Genomic DNA, 14725 nt, shown 5'->3' on the forward strand with positions numbered 1-14725 from the left:
TCCACCAATCTTGACCCCACATTTCTCCTCATAGAGCCCAGCCTCCCGGATAGAGATATAATTATTTTGTGTAAAAAAAGATATGAATTGTGAATCAAATAGTACATATCAGTGCTTAAAAGCAGGACAGAGTTGAACTGATTCCAGCGTAGATTCTACCAAGTGAATGAATTTACTGCCTAGACGAGATCTCCTGAGGTCAATCTTTTTTCCCCACCTCTATGAGAAATTATTTGTTTCTAACTTAAGGTAAATTACATCAGGAATAACTGCAATTCACATTCCTGCAAGTGTAGGGTAAAAATTTTATTATTTTAAAGTGGAATTATATCTAAGACATTATCTTGAGGCCTGTTCATATTTTGACAAGATAAACCTACTTTCAACATTAAAGGTTGAACAGCTCAATATTGTTCCAAATTTATTATTAATAAAGTGTTGGTAGAAAGCAGCTTTAAAACTTCCTTAAAAGATTAAAAATTAATTCTAAGTGTGGACAGAAAGTGATGCTACCAAGCCGAAGGTGGGTGATTTTAATATGCGGCCCTCTGGCCTGATTTTAATTGTTCTCGGTAAAACATTCTTCTAATTGGTATAGCACTGGTCTGTCCATTTGCTGTACAGAGATAACTTGTGGTTGCTGTGATGCTGAACATTTTGATACTGATGTGTCAAATGCGATAAAGGTTACCCATGGTGATGGAGCTCCCTGATTAAAACAAGCTTGGAAGCAGGAGTGGCATCCATTTCCTAAACCACATGCCTCTAGAAACTCTATGAACTTGGAGAAAAATAGTTATGAAAAGGCATTAGGTCTTTTATTCATAGAGTTGCTATGAGTCATGCTCAATTGGGTGGCAATCAACAACAACAAGATGAAATACTTGACCGCTTCAATCTCTCTAGGTTTTGTGATGTTGCCTATTGACCCAATTGTGAGAATTTCTGTTTTCTAGATGTTGAGACAGGTTTCGCCTTATACTATTTGTTGTTTACTTTTCCTAGATTCCAGAGCAGAGGTATCTTCAAAGGTAATTCTGTGCCGTATGAGCAAATATTCTATGTCTAGGAAGCTCTAGTGGATAAGAAGTTGCACTGCTAAAGCAAAGGCAAGTAGTTTGAATCCACCAGCTGTTCCATGGGAGAATGGGGGGAAATCTCCTCCCATGTGATTTACAGCTTCTAAAAACCCACTGGAGGGTCAGTTATGAGTCAGTTCTGATTTGGTGGCAAATAAAAACAAGGGAGCTTTGATTCTATCATCCCAAGGGAGTCTGGTCGTATCATCCCAAGGGAACTTCTCTGCTAATCTAAAGGCTCAGCCTCTCTGGTTTGAATCCACCAGTGGCTTTGAGGGGAAGCTCCTCCTGCGTGATGTATAGAAACTCACCGAGAAGTCATCTACACATTGGTGCTGACTTGGCAGGAGAGGGACAAGTTATGAGGACACTACACAGAGTCAGTATACACTGGTTGAAGTGAATTGTAGTTAATGGAGTATTTTTCCCTCCCTTATAGATTACTATACTGATGTGCCAAATGTGGTATTGGTTACTCTTGGTGGACAGTGCTCCGTGAAGCTCCCCGATTAAAACAAGCCTGTAAGCAGGAGTGGCATCCACTTCCGAAATAGCTTGTCTCTGGAAACTCTATGAACAATGCTCAGGTCTTTCATTCATAGAATTGCTATGAATTGTCTACAACTCGACAGCACTTAAAAAACAACAACAACAACACAGATCACTGTAGGTATCTTTCTAAATTACTTCAAGAGAATCACATGTTTTGTTTATACATCAATGACATAAGCTTAATTTTACCCCTTTATCTATGCTAACTATGAGATAATCAGTACAAGTCAAGTTCTGATCCCCACCGTAAACTCCCCAGTAACACTTGGTTAAGACATTATTCTGGTACTATATATTCTTAGTATGCTTCCCACACTCCTTGTAGCCTAATATTCTTTCTTTATTTAATACCTACAAAACTCTGGCTGACTCTGAGAAGAATGGGAATCCCAGAACAATTGTGCTAATGCAAAACCTATACTTGGACCAAGAGGCAGTTGTCAGAACAGAGCACGGCAAGCCTGCATGGTTCAAAATTGGAAGGGTGTACGCCAGGGATGTGTCCTATCTCCATACCTTTTCAACCTGTATGCAGAGCAGATTATCCGAGAGGCTGGGCTCTATGAGGAGAAGCGTGGCATTAGGATTGGTGGAAGATCTATCAACAACCTGCATTACGCAGACAACACAACCCTGCTCGATGAAACTGAGGAGGACCTCATGCACTTACTGCAGAGGGTCAAGGACTGCAGCCTTCAGTATGGACTGAGGCTCAATGTCAAGAAAACAAAAATTCTCACCACTGGACCAATCGGTAGCATCAGGATGGATGGCGAAGAGATTGAGATTGTTCACAGCTTCAGCTTGCTCGGCTCCACGGTCAACACTCTTGGCACCAGTAGCCAGGAAATCAAAAAACGTATTGTGATGGGAAAGTCTGCAATTAGGGACCTCTCTAAAGTACTCAGCAGCAACGGTGTCTCTCTGGAGACTAAGGTCCGCCTGATACAGGCCATGGTTTTTGCAATTACTTGTTATGCATCAGAGAGTTGGACAATGACTAGGGAGGATAGAAAGAGAATTGACGCCTTTGAGCTGTGGTGCTGGAGAACAGTATTGAATGTACCATGGACTGCCAAGAAAACAAACAGATTCATCGTAGAGAGGATTAAACCAGGCTGCTCCTTGGAGGCAAGGATTCTGGGGCTTCATCTGACATACTTTGGACATGTTGTAAGGAGAGACAGGTCCTTGGAGAGGGACATCATGCTTGGTAGGGTGGAGGGACAGCGCAGGAGGGGAAGACCCTCTATGAGGTAGATTGATTCAGTGACTGGGGTACTCAGGATGGGTGTGTCAGAGGCAATGAGATTGGCACAGGATAGAGCAGGGTTTACGGCTGTTGCACATAGGGTCGCTATGAGTCGCAAACGACTCGATGGCATATAACAACAACAACAACAACAACCTACTTAGAGAAAAGACCAAGCTCAGAGGTTGTTAGCATTTGTATTTTAGGAAGATATTCAGAAAATTAGTGACAGTACTCGGAATCATTAAGTATAAATGACATTCTAACAGGATGGCAAAAGACAAGTAATGAATAATAATTCCCAAGTTGCCCTGGAAGGAAAAAAGTAATGTTGTAGAAGAAGATTAGTACAGCTACTCCATTCCCCTACCCCCCAAGTAATTAGGAGATAGGTGAGGACAGGAAGAAATCAGGCCAGGTACAGTAAAAAACTAATGTGAGAGTAAGTAGGTGATTATTGGGAAAGAACTGGTTGTTTCTGAATGAAAGAGGCTGAGTTGTTGGTTCAGTGCAGAAACATCACTGTTAGGCTGCGTGCATTTTATTTATGACTTAGTTAAGAAAGCTTGATGGTGCAGTGGTTACAGTATGTGGCTGCTGAGAGATTAGTGGTTCGAACTCATCATCACCTCTGTGATGTGGTCGTCAGCATCCATACATCGGTAGGATTACAGTCTTAGGATCCTAAGGGGCAGTTTTACCCTCTTCTATAGGACCACTATGAGTTGGGCTTGATGGCAAAGCTTTCCTTTGATACTTTAGCTTTACAATAAAGTTCTCCAAAGGGAGCTCTGGTGGCCTAGTGGCAAGATGCTGCACTACAATCTCAGAGGTACACGGTTCAATTCCACCAGATGCTCTGCTGGAGAAGGAGGGGGCAATCTCCTCCTGTACCAGTCAGATCTGATTTGACGGTACACATAAAAAATAAAAAAAATAAAGTTCTCCATCCTATTTAGAATTTTAAACTCTATACAACTGTTGTTGCTGATTGTCTTGGAGTTATGCAAAACTCATAGTGACCCTATGAACAAAAAGCTTGAAGCCCTTCTACAACTATAGACATTTATCAAAGTTCATATAGTTATGATAAATAAATTGGAGAGGGGAAAAAAAAGGAAAGTATTTTTTCCTCCTGAAATAGCAAATATTGAAGGGTCTGATTTGTTTATATGCTGTGCAAAGCCAATGGGAATACGGCTTCTTCAAAGGAACTGTAGTTCAATCAAGTCTTTGTGTATGCAACACTCAAATGCTTTCTCAAATCTGTGATTAAACGGCTAGCACTTTTGTATAAAATGTCCCAATTAGGGTCATCTTCGTTGATATATATCATGTGAACTGCAAAATATTTATAGAACATAAAAGAACATAAATTAAAACATCTCAGTTTCTTCTTCACCTCTTTGTCACAGTTCTGTCACCTCATAACTTAGAAGTCTTGTGTATTTCCTCACATTTATAATGTACATATAAATTTGCACCCATAAATTCATCCACACATCCATTCTTGGATTTAGTGTCAGGAAAAGAATTTTGACAGCAACAAATAATGTTGGCCAAAATATTCGGAAGAAAGTTAGAAATGTTATTCTCACTTTGCTCTGAGACTGTAAGGATTAGAAAAAGTTATTAGATCTTATTTTCAAATATGTGCATGATATTTACATCATAAGATCAGAGAAAATATAAGAAAAACATGGTTATGAAAAACTGAAAATACTCAAAAGAGTAACTAAAAATTAAGATGTTTGTCATGGATTGAATGACATACATGGCAACATATCTGTCAATCTGGCTAGGCTATGATTCTCAGTAATATCTAATTATCCTCTAAATATTTATTGCCATCAAATCAGAATTGACTCATAGCTGACTGACCAGTAGGTTTTCAGAGGCTGCAAACCACATGGGAGGAGACGGTTCCATCTTTCTTCCGAGGAGAGCTGGTGGATTCAAACAGCCTGCCTTTGGGTTGGCAGCACAACTCCTTATCACTAAGCTGCCAGAGCTCCCTGTAGGCTTTGTAAATCTAAACTCTTACTTTCATGTTGTAATGAAGCCTCATTAGAAGCAGTTATGTAATGATGTAGTCATTCTCCATGATCTGAGATCTGGTCAACCAATCAGTTGTAAGGCAATTAGGGTGAAATGTAACAATTTTGGTTAGGTCACAACCCTGACCTGATATAATACAAAGGGAGCCTTTCTAGGGTATGGGCTGTATCACCTTTTAATTTATGAGAGAAAAAAGCAGAGAGAATTGACCAGAGAAATGAGTTCTAGGACTATGAATCTCTTAGACCAAGGCCTTTGGGCTGCAAATCATGTCGAAATAGGGAAAGGCCAGGAATTAAAGAGACGTCTATGGAACACTGGGCCAACAGATGCTGAAGGAAACAAGGACCTTCTTCCAGAACCAACAGAGAGGGCCTTCTAACCCTTCCCCTGGAGCTTGTCCCCTAAACTTGAGCTTCTGGTCTCCCGAAAACTTCGAGAGAATAAACTTCTGTTTGCTAAAGTCATCCTTATTATAGTAGCCCTAGATAATCTAGATAACTAAGACAATGTCCTAAAAAATGTCATAAGATATTAGTATAAGAGTAGTAATTTACATTTCATGGAAAAGAAAAATTTAAAAGTGTTTATGTAACTTGCTCCAGGTTACTCTGTCAGTTCACATTACTAATTCTGCATTAGCACAAAGCTTTGATTTGATTGGTTTACATTAATAAATAATATAATAATAATAATAATAATAACTAATTCTCTAATTTTGGCACACAGCTGACCCTCCAGTGGGTTTTTACAGTTGGTCTGCATATTTCGGTTGTACCTCAAGAAGAATGAACACCTTAAACCTCCCAGAGATCTTATTATTTTGCATATGACAGATTACTTTTTTAAAAAAGGTCAAATGCTATAGAAAGGCTTCTAAAAAAATTAGCCTATTTCCTCACCTTTCTCTGCTGCCAGACTTGTTTACTAGCAATTCAACTCCACTCAATGCCTTTGAGTCAGAACTGATCCACAGCTGACCCTCCAGCAGGTTTTCAGAAGCTATAAATTACATGGGAGGAAACTGCTCATCTTTCTTGCTTGGAGCAGCTGGTGGATTCAAACCAACTGCCTTTGTGTTGGCAGCACAAGTGCTTACCCACAGAACTCCCTTTAGGTTGGCATTCCAGGCTAAATGTTCACACCACCCAGGACAGCATGGTTTTCAGTTTTCATTAGGACACAACTGAGCTCATACCTCTTTTAAAAGTCTCCTTATTATAAAAAGAGTAAAGCTTATTATAAAAAAGGAGAAAAATACAGATGAACAAAAACAAGGGGTAAAGCCCTTTACCCAATTAGTACTTGACATTTTGAATTTTAATTTTATTCTCACTGAGTAACATTATCCCCAGTTACTGGGGGAAAGCTTACTGGTACATATATAGGATACACTCAGGATTTTGGGAAATCAGATTCAGGCTTTCCTACTAAATTCAGAAAGGGTCAGGAGGAGAAGTTCTTTGATAGCAACAGAGTGGGGTCATAAAAGCAGATCATAGTGGTAAGTTTTAAACTGTACCTTGTGCTTTTCATCTAAGTCTACTTTTGATATTGATGACTATGTGTTCAGTCTACATTCTTCTTATAGATTATAGCAAAACAGACATATCATATTGCCTGCCATAATTGCCATCTCCTTTCTAAGAAAAACTCCCACTACCACAGCCCTTCTGAATAAATAGCCCTAGGCAGCTACACTTGCTACTACATGGCCTCTGCTCAATAGTCAAAGATGATGACGATGGTGAGAGTAGTTGGGAAGCATGTGACTCAAGAGTAGGTATTCAAAAGATTTGCTAATAGTTTTAATAAGTCTTAGATTATTGATAATGTCAGTTGCTTGGTTACACAATCAACAGTCTTGGCACCAGCAGTCAAAAAATTAAAAGGCAAATTGCATTGGGAAAGTCTGCTGTCAGGGATCTCTCTAGAGTACTGAAAGAGCAATAATGTTAGTCTGCTGACTAAGGTGATCCAGGCCATACTTTTTGCAGTTAGTTGTTATGCATCAGAAAGTGGGACAATAAATAAGGATGACAGAAGGACTGATGCCTTTGAGTTATGGCGCTGGAGGAGAGTGTTGAACATACTGTGGACTGCCAGGAGAACAAGCAGGTCTGTCATAGAGAGGGTGAAACCAGTTTGCTCCACAGAGGCAAGGATTTTGAGGCTCCATCTCACATACTTTGGGTATGTAGTCAGGAGAGACCATTCCTTAGCGAAGGACATCATGCTTGGAATGGTGGAGGGACAGTGCAGGAGAGAAAGACCCTGGATGAAATGGATTCACTTAGTGACTGGAGCAGTGGCATTAGGTCTGTTGGGGATGATGAGATTGGCACAAGATTGGGTAGCTTTTAGAGTTAAAGTACATAAGGACACTATGAGTGACTTGTTGGCACATAACACTTTGTCACAAAGGAATATTATGCAACAAAGATCAACTGCATCAGTTAGATTCTTGCTCTTGGGGAAGAAAAAGAGCACTGGGTTATAAAATTACATAAACATAGGATGCACAGATCTATGTTTCTAATCAAAGAGTCTTGAGTAAATTTACAGTTATGAGGAAGTAGAAAACTATTAGTGAGCAGAAACCAGGAGACAAACATACACAAAGAGAAACCACTGTACTATTGGAAGGGAAGGTCCACATACTACGCTGCTGGAGATGTGAAGTGGCCTTGTGCTCAGGCTGGTCAATCCAGGCCCCTTTCCCCTCTGTCAGTTCAGTCTCCACTACTGCTATGTGTATTCTCCCAGCAACTGTTCTCTATTCATCTGAATTCTAACTCTCTGTGATTTTTTTTAAAGGAGTTCAAATTACATAATCACTAAGAGAAATCTCTCCAATCTCAGTCTCTTTAATAGGGTAATGTACATGTATAATGAAATGGCTAAGATCAGACATTCTCATACTTGACTGATTGTTATAACCATCCAGGGGGTTGAAAACATTAAATTCTAGTACCTAAGGAATCAGAATATCTGAAGGGAAATCTTTTGGCTTTGAGTCTGTATTCTCAGGAGGTAAAAATGCTTTAAAATATTGTTCAGAAATGAAAGCTGACTGGGAAACTATGTTGAAGAGAAGTGAACTTATTAATAATGCAACTCTTATTTTGATTTTATGGCTTTTTAAATCTCTGTTCTTATTACTTGTTAAAGCATGTAATTTAAAATATTCCATAATTTATTTCTTTGATTTAATTCAAATTTTTCTATTTTGTTTTTGTCTAATTTCGATACATAAATTTTGAGTCTAATTCCATATGACTGGCTTTACATTTTATGAAGAAACTCTTACGACAAAATATACTATTTCATAATTAAGAGGAAAGGGTGATATTTCCTAATCTTTCACTCTTACGTAAATTTTTAAAAGGATACAAAATGGTATTCTGATGCTGGTGAGGTTGTGGAGAGAGTGGAACCCTTATTCACTGCTGGTGGGCATGTAAAGTGGTACAACCACTATGGGGAGGCAGTATGGCGCTTTCTCAAAAAATTGGAAATAGAAATACCATTCGACCCAGGAATTCCACTACTGGGAATATACTCTAAAGACACAAGAGCCACAACCCAAACTGATGTGTGTACATCCATGTTTACTGCTGCATTGTTCACAATAGCAAAGAGATGGAAGCAACCCACGTGTCCATCATCAAACAAATGGGTAGAAAAACTAAAGTATATTTACACAAGGGAATACTATGCAGAACTAAAAACCAAGAAACTGATAAAATATTATACAACATGGGTGACCCTGGAGGCCATTATGCTGAGTGAAATATATTAGTCACCAAAGGACAAATAATGCATAATATCACTTATAATAAAATAGGACTGGCATGGGGGTTTAGGGGAAAATTAGGAAAAGAGGACCCTGATAATGAACACTGCCATGGAACAGATGAAGGCAAGAACTGTTTAAAAGGAGTACATGATTAGGCATTATATATATGACAGCAGTCCAGAATAAGAGGTGCATTGCAAACTGGGCTGGGGAAGGGGGTGTGAGGAGGGGAGGGAAGACACTGTGCAACAATGAATGAATATTAAAAAAAAAAGAAAATGAATTGGGGTAGAGAGAAAGGAGGGGAAGGGAGGAAAATGTGCAAAAGTGACTGAAAATTTCTCTGCAAACTCGCTAAAATAACAATAAAAAAAACTCCACCTGAAACAAAAATGGTATTCTGATTTCTCTGCACTTAGTTCTTAGAGACCTGGGGATGTGTGTGTGTGTGTATTGGGGGTGTGGATGGGTAAGGTGTGAATAAGATTTAAGGTAATTCTGGATAAGCCCAATATGCTCATTGAAAACATAGACCCAAATAGGAGCTATAAGATAGGTGAATATTCAGAAAACAAATTAATACAGATAATCTTTCAATCCTCTCTCATAAAAATAAATGTGAAATCAATGTAAATAAAAATAAATGTAAGTAAAATATATTTAATGAAGTTAAGATACATAATTGAAAGTTATTAATTCATTGTACTTACAAAGAGTGTTGGTTTGGGTATGAATATGTTTTCTTCATGTTCTGTAGGCACATCCACAGTTTTTGACTTCTTGTTTTCTGTCACATGTTTTGAATCCTTTCGGGTAATAAGTAAGCTGTCCTCATGATGCTTACTTTGCATATTTATAAGAATCTGCTTCATTGCTGCCAATTCCTATAGGTAGAAGAAAACGACCAGCATGATCTTAGCAAATATTTACTAGCAGGCTAAAATAGACAGATGTTAAAAATTTTCATTCTGAAGTGAAAGAAATCTTTGAAGAAATTATATAACATAAATGAAGAAAGTTGTGAATATAACAAAATATTAGTATATAATAATGATTCCTAGAAATCTTATATCAACAGTATTCGAATAAGATTTGTGATAAACATTACATTACATAGTGGGCCCAGATTTGACTGCTATGAGAGTACTTGTGTCCTATCCCTAGAGACTGTGAAAAAAATTGCCCTGAAGTATATCTGAGCTTTGGAATTTTTTAAAGGTCCTCAGGTAATTCTAATGTATACACAAAGTAGAAAACCACCAGCACCCCCCATTTTACGTAGCTTTTCTATACCATTCATAAATTGATTGTTTAAGCACTTCGGATTCCTTTAAACATGCTGTATTTCCTTATCCCTTTTATAAATGATAATTGGAGTTGTTTTAGCAATTGCCTTTCTAATTAAGAATTATGCTCAATTTCTCAAAGATTTCTGATAAAATATGAATACATTTTCTCCACCAAGTCTACGGTCTATCATTTCTCCCCACAGTCAAACCTTTAGCACCAAATGTTACTAAGCGGCTATTTACAATAACTAAATGTTCAAAAAATTGAGTCAAACACAGATAAATAGATTAAGTTCTTCTTTTACCTTATTTATCTGTAGAACAGGGACAGGCTGAATTAGAGGTAATGTCCCCCTCCCCTATTATTTTATTTTATGCTGATGCAAAGAGGAAAAACAGCTATAGGAGATAGTCGTTCTGCTCTCTCGGCTAATCTGTTTATAGACATCAGAGCAAGTTCCTACAGGCCCTTCTTTTCTGGCTGTCATTAGTTCTATTTAGAACCATCAAGCCTGAGTGGGTATTTTAAAACAGGGCTGCTGAATTCAAGCCACACTGCTTTAACAGATCTTAAGGATAGGAAAGGAGCTTGAAGAAATGCTGCCAGATTTCTCTTTCTCTTTTTTTGCACTGGGCTAACCTATCAATGCCCATGAGAATGTATGCGCTTTTAGATACTGTCAATCTTTTCACATTGCCAATCTGATATCCATTATTAAGCCTGATGGGGACTCTTTTTGCTTTCAAGGTTGCATTCTTCCATTTATGTGCTTCCCTACTATGTAACCACTGATTTAATGTTAAACATGTCTAGTGGATTTCAGCTCAGTTCTAACTTGTCAAGTTAAGAGAAAGGGGAGATGATGGTATCCTCACCTACTGAAATAATTACTTTCTATCTGAAAGATCATCATTCTATTAGCCCTCAATTTTGTCTCAGTATTGAGATGACATAAAAGAATAGAAACCATGGTCTCTGATACAACCCATGACTATTCTACAGAAAAGCAAGTAAGAGATTAGACTATTTGCTGTGAGAAGCAGAGAAGGGATGGAAGTGAGGACAAACGGCTTGGGCCCCAAATGTCCTAGATGAGCTTCCTTCTGTTTCAAGTACCAGAGCAGTGACACGAACAGGCCACCTCTCCGGCATGGGCCAGGGGATACCTTAGAGAAATTCCACAGGTTTGCCTTCCCCAGACTCAGCATCACTCCACTGAGGGTGTTGTTTCAGTTGTTGTTTCAGTAGTATTTTTGTTTATTTGGGAGTATCAACAGTGGCATCAAGGCTTCTGATGATATCCAGGGAAGGAACACTTTTCAAAGTGCTTAACAACATCCCAAAAAACTCATACCGACTTGGAAATGTAGAATATGGTTTTATTCGAAACTAGACTCTTTGCAGGTTATGATTCATTAAGCTAAAATGAGGTCGCTCTGGACTATCCTTGGCTGTAAAGGCTGAGTTGGAGACAAAGGTATATAAAGGGAGAAGCTAGCCAATTCAATATGGACGCAGAGACAGGAGTTTTGCTGCCAGTCAAGGGACACCAGGGGCCATAAGACAACTGAAGTATGATGAGGGACCATTCCCTAGTGTCTTTGGAAGAAGTATAGCCTTGCCTACTTCATGAGTAAAACGTCCAACCACTAGAATGAAAAGAGAATTCTGTTTGAAGGTACTCTGTATCAATTTGCTACAACAGTCTTTGAAAAGGAACTTAAGAAACAATACAGAATTAGAATATTAGAATTACAGCTATAATAGATACTACAATAATAACATTAGAACAAATTCTGTTCAGTTTTATTATCTATGATTGAATTGATGGTCTCTTTTATATCACTGGTAAAATGAAAACCAAGAAAATCTCACTTTAACATTGTCATACGCTGAGCATACCGAAAGCCAAGTACATGTACTGGAAATATTTTCATATTCAACTACAAGTTAAAGACATGTCTATTCCTGACTCTTACTAATTGTGCAAACTTGGGTGACCTACTATATTCAATGAGCTTTAGTTTCCTGATGAAAACGTCTGCTTGTGCACCTCTTTGGATTCTTGCAAGCCCGGTAAGTGACTGGGTATGCTGAATTTGTCTTTCTTTTCTAAGTTAGGTCACACAGGTTTTCATAGATTTAAGACTTTCCTTTGCCTATTTTTCCATGAGATCACTAACCATCCCCCCCCCCATTAATTTCTAGGGGATTTTAATATGCTAGGAAATTTAGTCCTTTGTGATATGAGTGGCAAATTTTTAAGAATTTACTTTTAATTTGGATTTATCTTATTTTTGTAAAAACGATATATAACTTATTTTTTGGTTTAGCTAAAATGTGTCAATCTTTAATGAGTTCTTTCTTTATGGTCTTTTCTAAGTTTTCATCTTCAACTTCCCCTCAAATTACATTTCTGGTTTATTTTTCAAATACTTAAATGTTTGATGTATTTGAGGGTTATCTTGATTTATGGTGAAAAGTATGAATTCACTGTCCTCAACACAGATAACTGTCTTGTTACAATACCATGAAGAGATAATTTCTTTTTCCTCTCTGATTCGAGATACCACTATTATCATATTCTGTTCACAAAATCCCTTAAGTTTATAGTCTATTTCTAGGCTTTTAAGCTCTTAATTTTAATATTCTATCTATGTATATACCAGTGCCATATTGTATTTATTTACTGGAATACTTTTCTGACTGTATCTTAGAGATTGGAGTCTGATTACGCTGAATTTAGGAAAAGAATAGAAAGAAATGGCTTTTGTATGATCTTGAATTTTCTGAATCATGAATATATTTTAACATATTTTTTACCTTTTGGTTTTTTTAAAAAAAAATTCTCCATCTTGCCTTATTTGGTTACCATGATAATGACATGATCACAGTGCACAAAAATCACAATTTACTGACTGGCAAAAAATAGACGTGATGCACTGACGTTACGAAAAAGGTGAATGTCTCAAAACAACAGGCAAGAACCAGAAAATAGATTTGTTACTATAAAACGAAAAGTTTTGGGAGGCTGAAATCAACTTGAGCTCTTTTGGTTTGTTCCTCCCTTGGGTCGGTTCTGGTTCTTATCTGTTTCTTATCTGTCTCCTGATTCCTGGCTCCACCTCTTAGTTAAGAGTCTGCTCTTACAGTTTAGACTTGAGGTTTGAATTTGCTTTGCTTCTGACTGTGTTCCCCTGCTCTTTCTGATTGGTCTGCAGGTGTATTTGCAGTACTGTCTAGTGATTTGTAAATATTGTTCACTGGAGAGCAGAGCGTGAATAGGTTCACAGAAAATGAACCCATGCTGTATACAGGAGAATTTTGCAAATATCAAGAGTTCAACTGGATTCTTTTTCTTGTATTACATCTGTTTCTCAAAATCATGGTGTTTACTTAGGTTCCCGTTGGACCTTGAGTTTCTTAAAAAGATTACTCACCTCTTCTCAGTCTCTATGTTTCCTCAATGATAGAAAGGATATAGCTTCCCCACCTCCCATCACCCTAAGTTAAGATTATCTAGCTTTCTAAATAGGTTAGTGTTTACTGGAATCAACTGTGGACCAAGTGCTTTTGGGGCAGAGGCACAGCTGTTAACGGACATTTCTTTTTACTGTGCATAATGACAAGTTCCACTTGTCCTTAGACTTTAGCTTTTTCTCTTTGTTTTTGATGGCATATAATTTGTAATGTTTGAGAGACGGCGTCATGAAAGAAAGCATAATGTTTTTCTTCATAATTATCATATTCTCTGCTTTCTAAAATCTACTTTCTGAGAAGTATGGCAAAATTCTTCTTATTTCTTTGTAGATAGCTTCTTTCTCTCTGGAATAATCCGTGTTATTTAGGTTTTTTTAATCTTTTTTTTTTAACATATGTAAGAGTGCTGTGACATTCCCCACATCTTTCTACTGGCATTTTTACTTATACATGCTGTTGCTGTTGTTGCTGATTGCCTTTGAGTAGAACACGACTCATAGTGACCCTATGAACAAAAGGCCTGAAGCACCTCTATAACTATCGACATTTATCAAAGTTCATAGAATTTCTGGAGACATGTTACTTAGCAAGTGCAAGCCATTACTGCTTCCAATTACTTGTACATATATAGAGTTATTATTTTTTATGATTTTTAATTGTGATTTGAATGAAAGATTGAAAAACAGATTGGTTTTCCACATATATTTTGTTTCATATCATTAATTACAAAATGTAATTGTGTTTTTCCTATTCTTGTAATTTTCATGTCCTTTTTTAAAATTTTTATTTTTATTTTATTATTTTTGTGTGTATGTACCATCAAATCAGATCTGACTGGTACAGAAGGAAATTGTCCCACCTTCCCCGGCAGAGCATCTGGTGGATCCGAATCATGCACCTCTGGGCAATTTTCATGTCTTTTTACATCCATTCACTTTGCCTGTCTGCCTATATATATATCTGCTATTGATTGCATTTCCTTTTGAAAACCTTTTTACTTTATATTGGTGTACATACAAAGTCCATATACTATGTTTCGTATTATTAGGTTTCACAATATCCCTCACTCACAGTTTCATTCATTCAACGACCACTTGGCCAACTGACTGGAAGAGATCAATATTTGTTCCTATCCCAAAGAAAGGTGACCCAACAGAATGTGGAAACTACAGAACAATCTCACTGATTTCACATGCAAGCAAGATTTTACTGAAG

At 37.6% G+C, this 14725-nt stretch overlaps 1 protein-coding gene across 1 annotated transcript in view; it reads right to left on the minus strand.

Moving 5' to 3' along the window:
• Nucleotides 1-14725, minus strand: part of PIBF1 (progesterone immunomodulatory binding factor 1) — a 311116-nt gene that overhangs the window by 63572 nt on the left and 232819 nt on the right. The window contains exon 16 of the mRNA XM_006882728.1: nt 9451-9624. Coding sequence (XP_006882790.1) covers nt 9451-9624 — 174 coding nt within the window. The remainder of the gene's footprint in view (nt 1-9450; nt 9625-14725) is intronic.

This window comes from Elephantulus edwardii, unplaced genomic scaffold (genome assembly GCF_000299155.1).
Source record: "Elephantulus edwardii isolate Elephantulus edwardi_28Jun2011 unplaced genomic scaffold, EleEdw1.0 scaffold00023, whole genome shotgun sequence".
NCBI classification, from domain to species: Eukaryota; Metazoa; Chordata; class Mammalia; order Macroscelidea; family Macroscelididae; genus Elephantulus; species Elephantulus edwardii.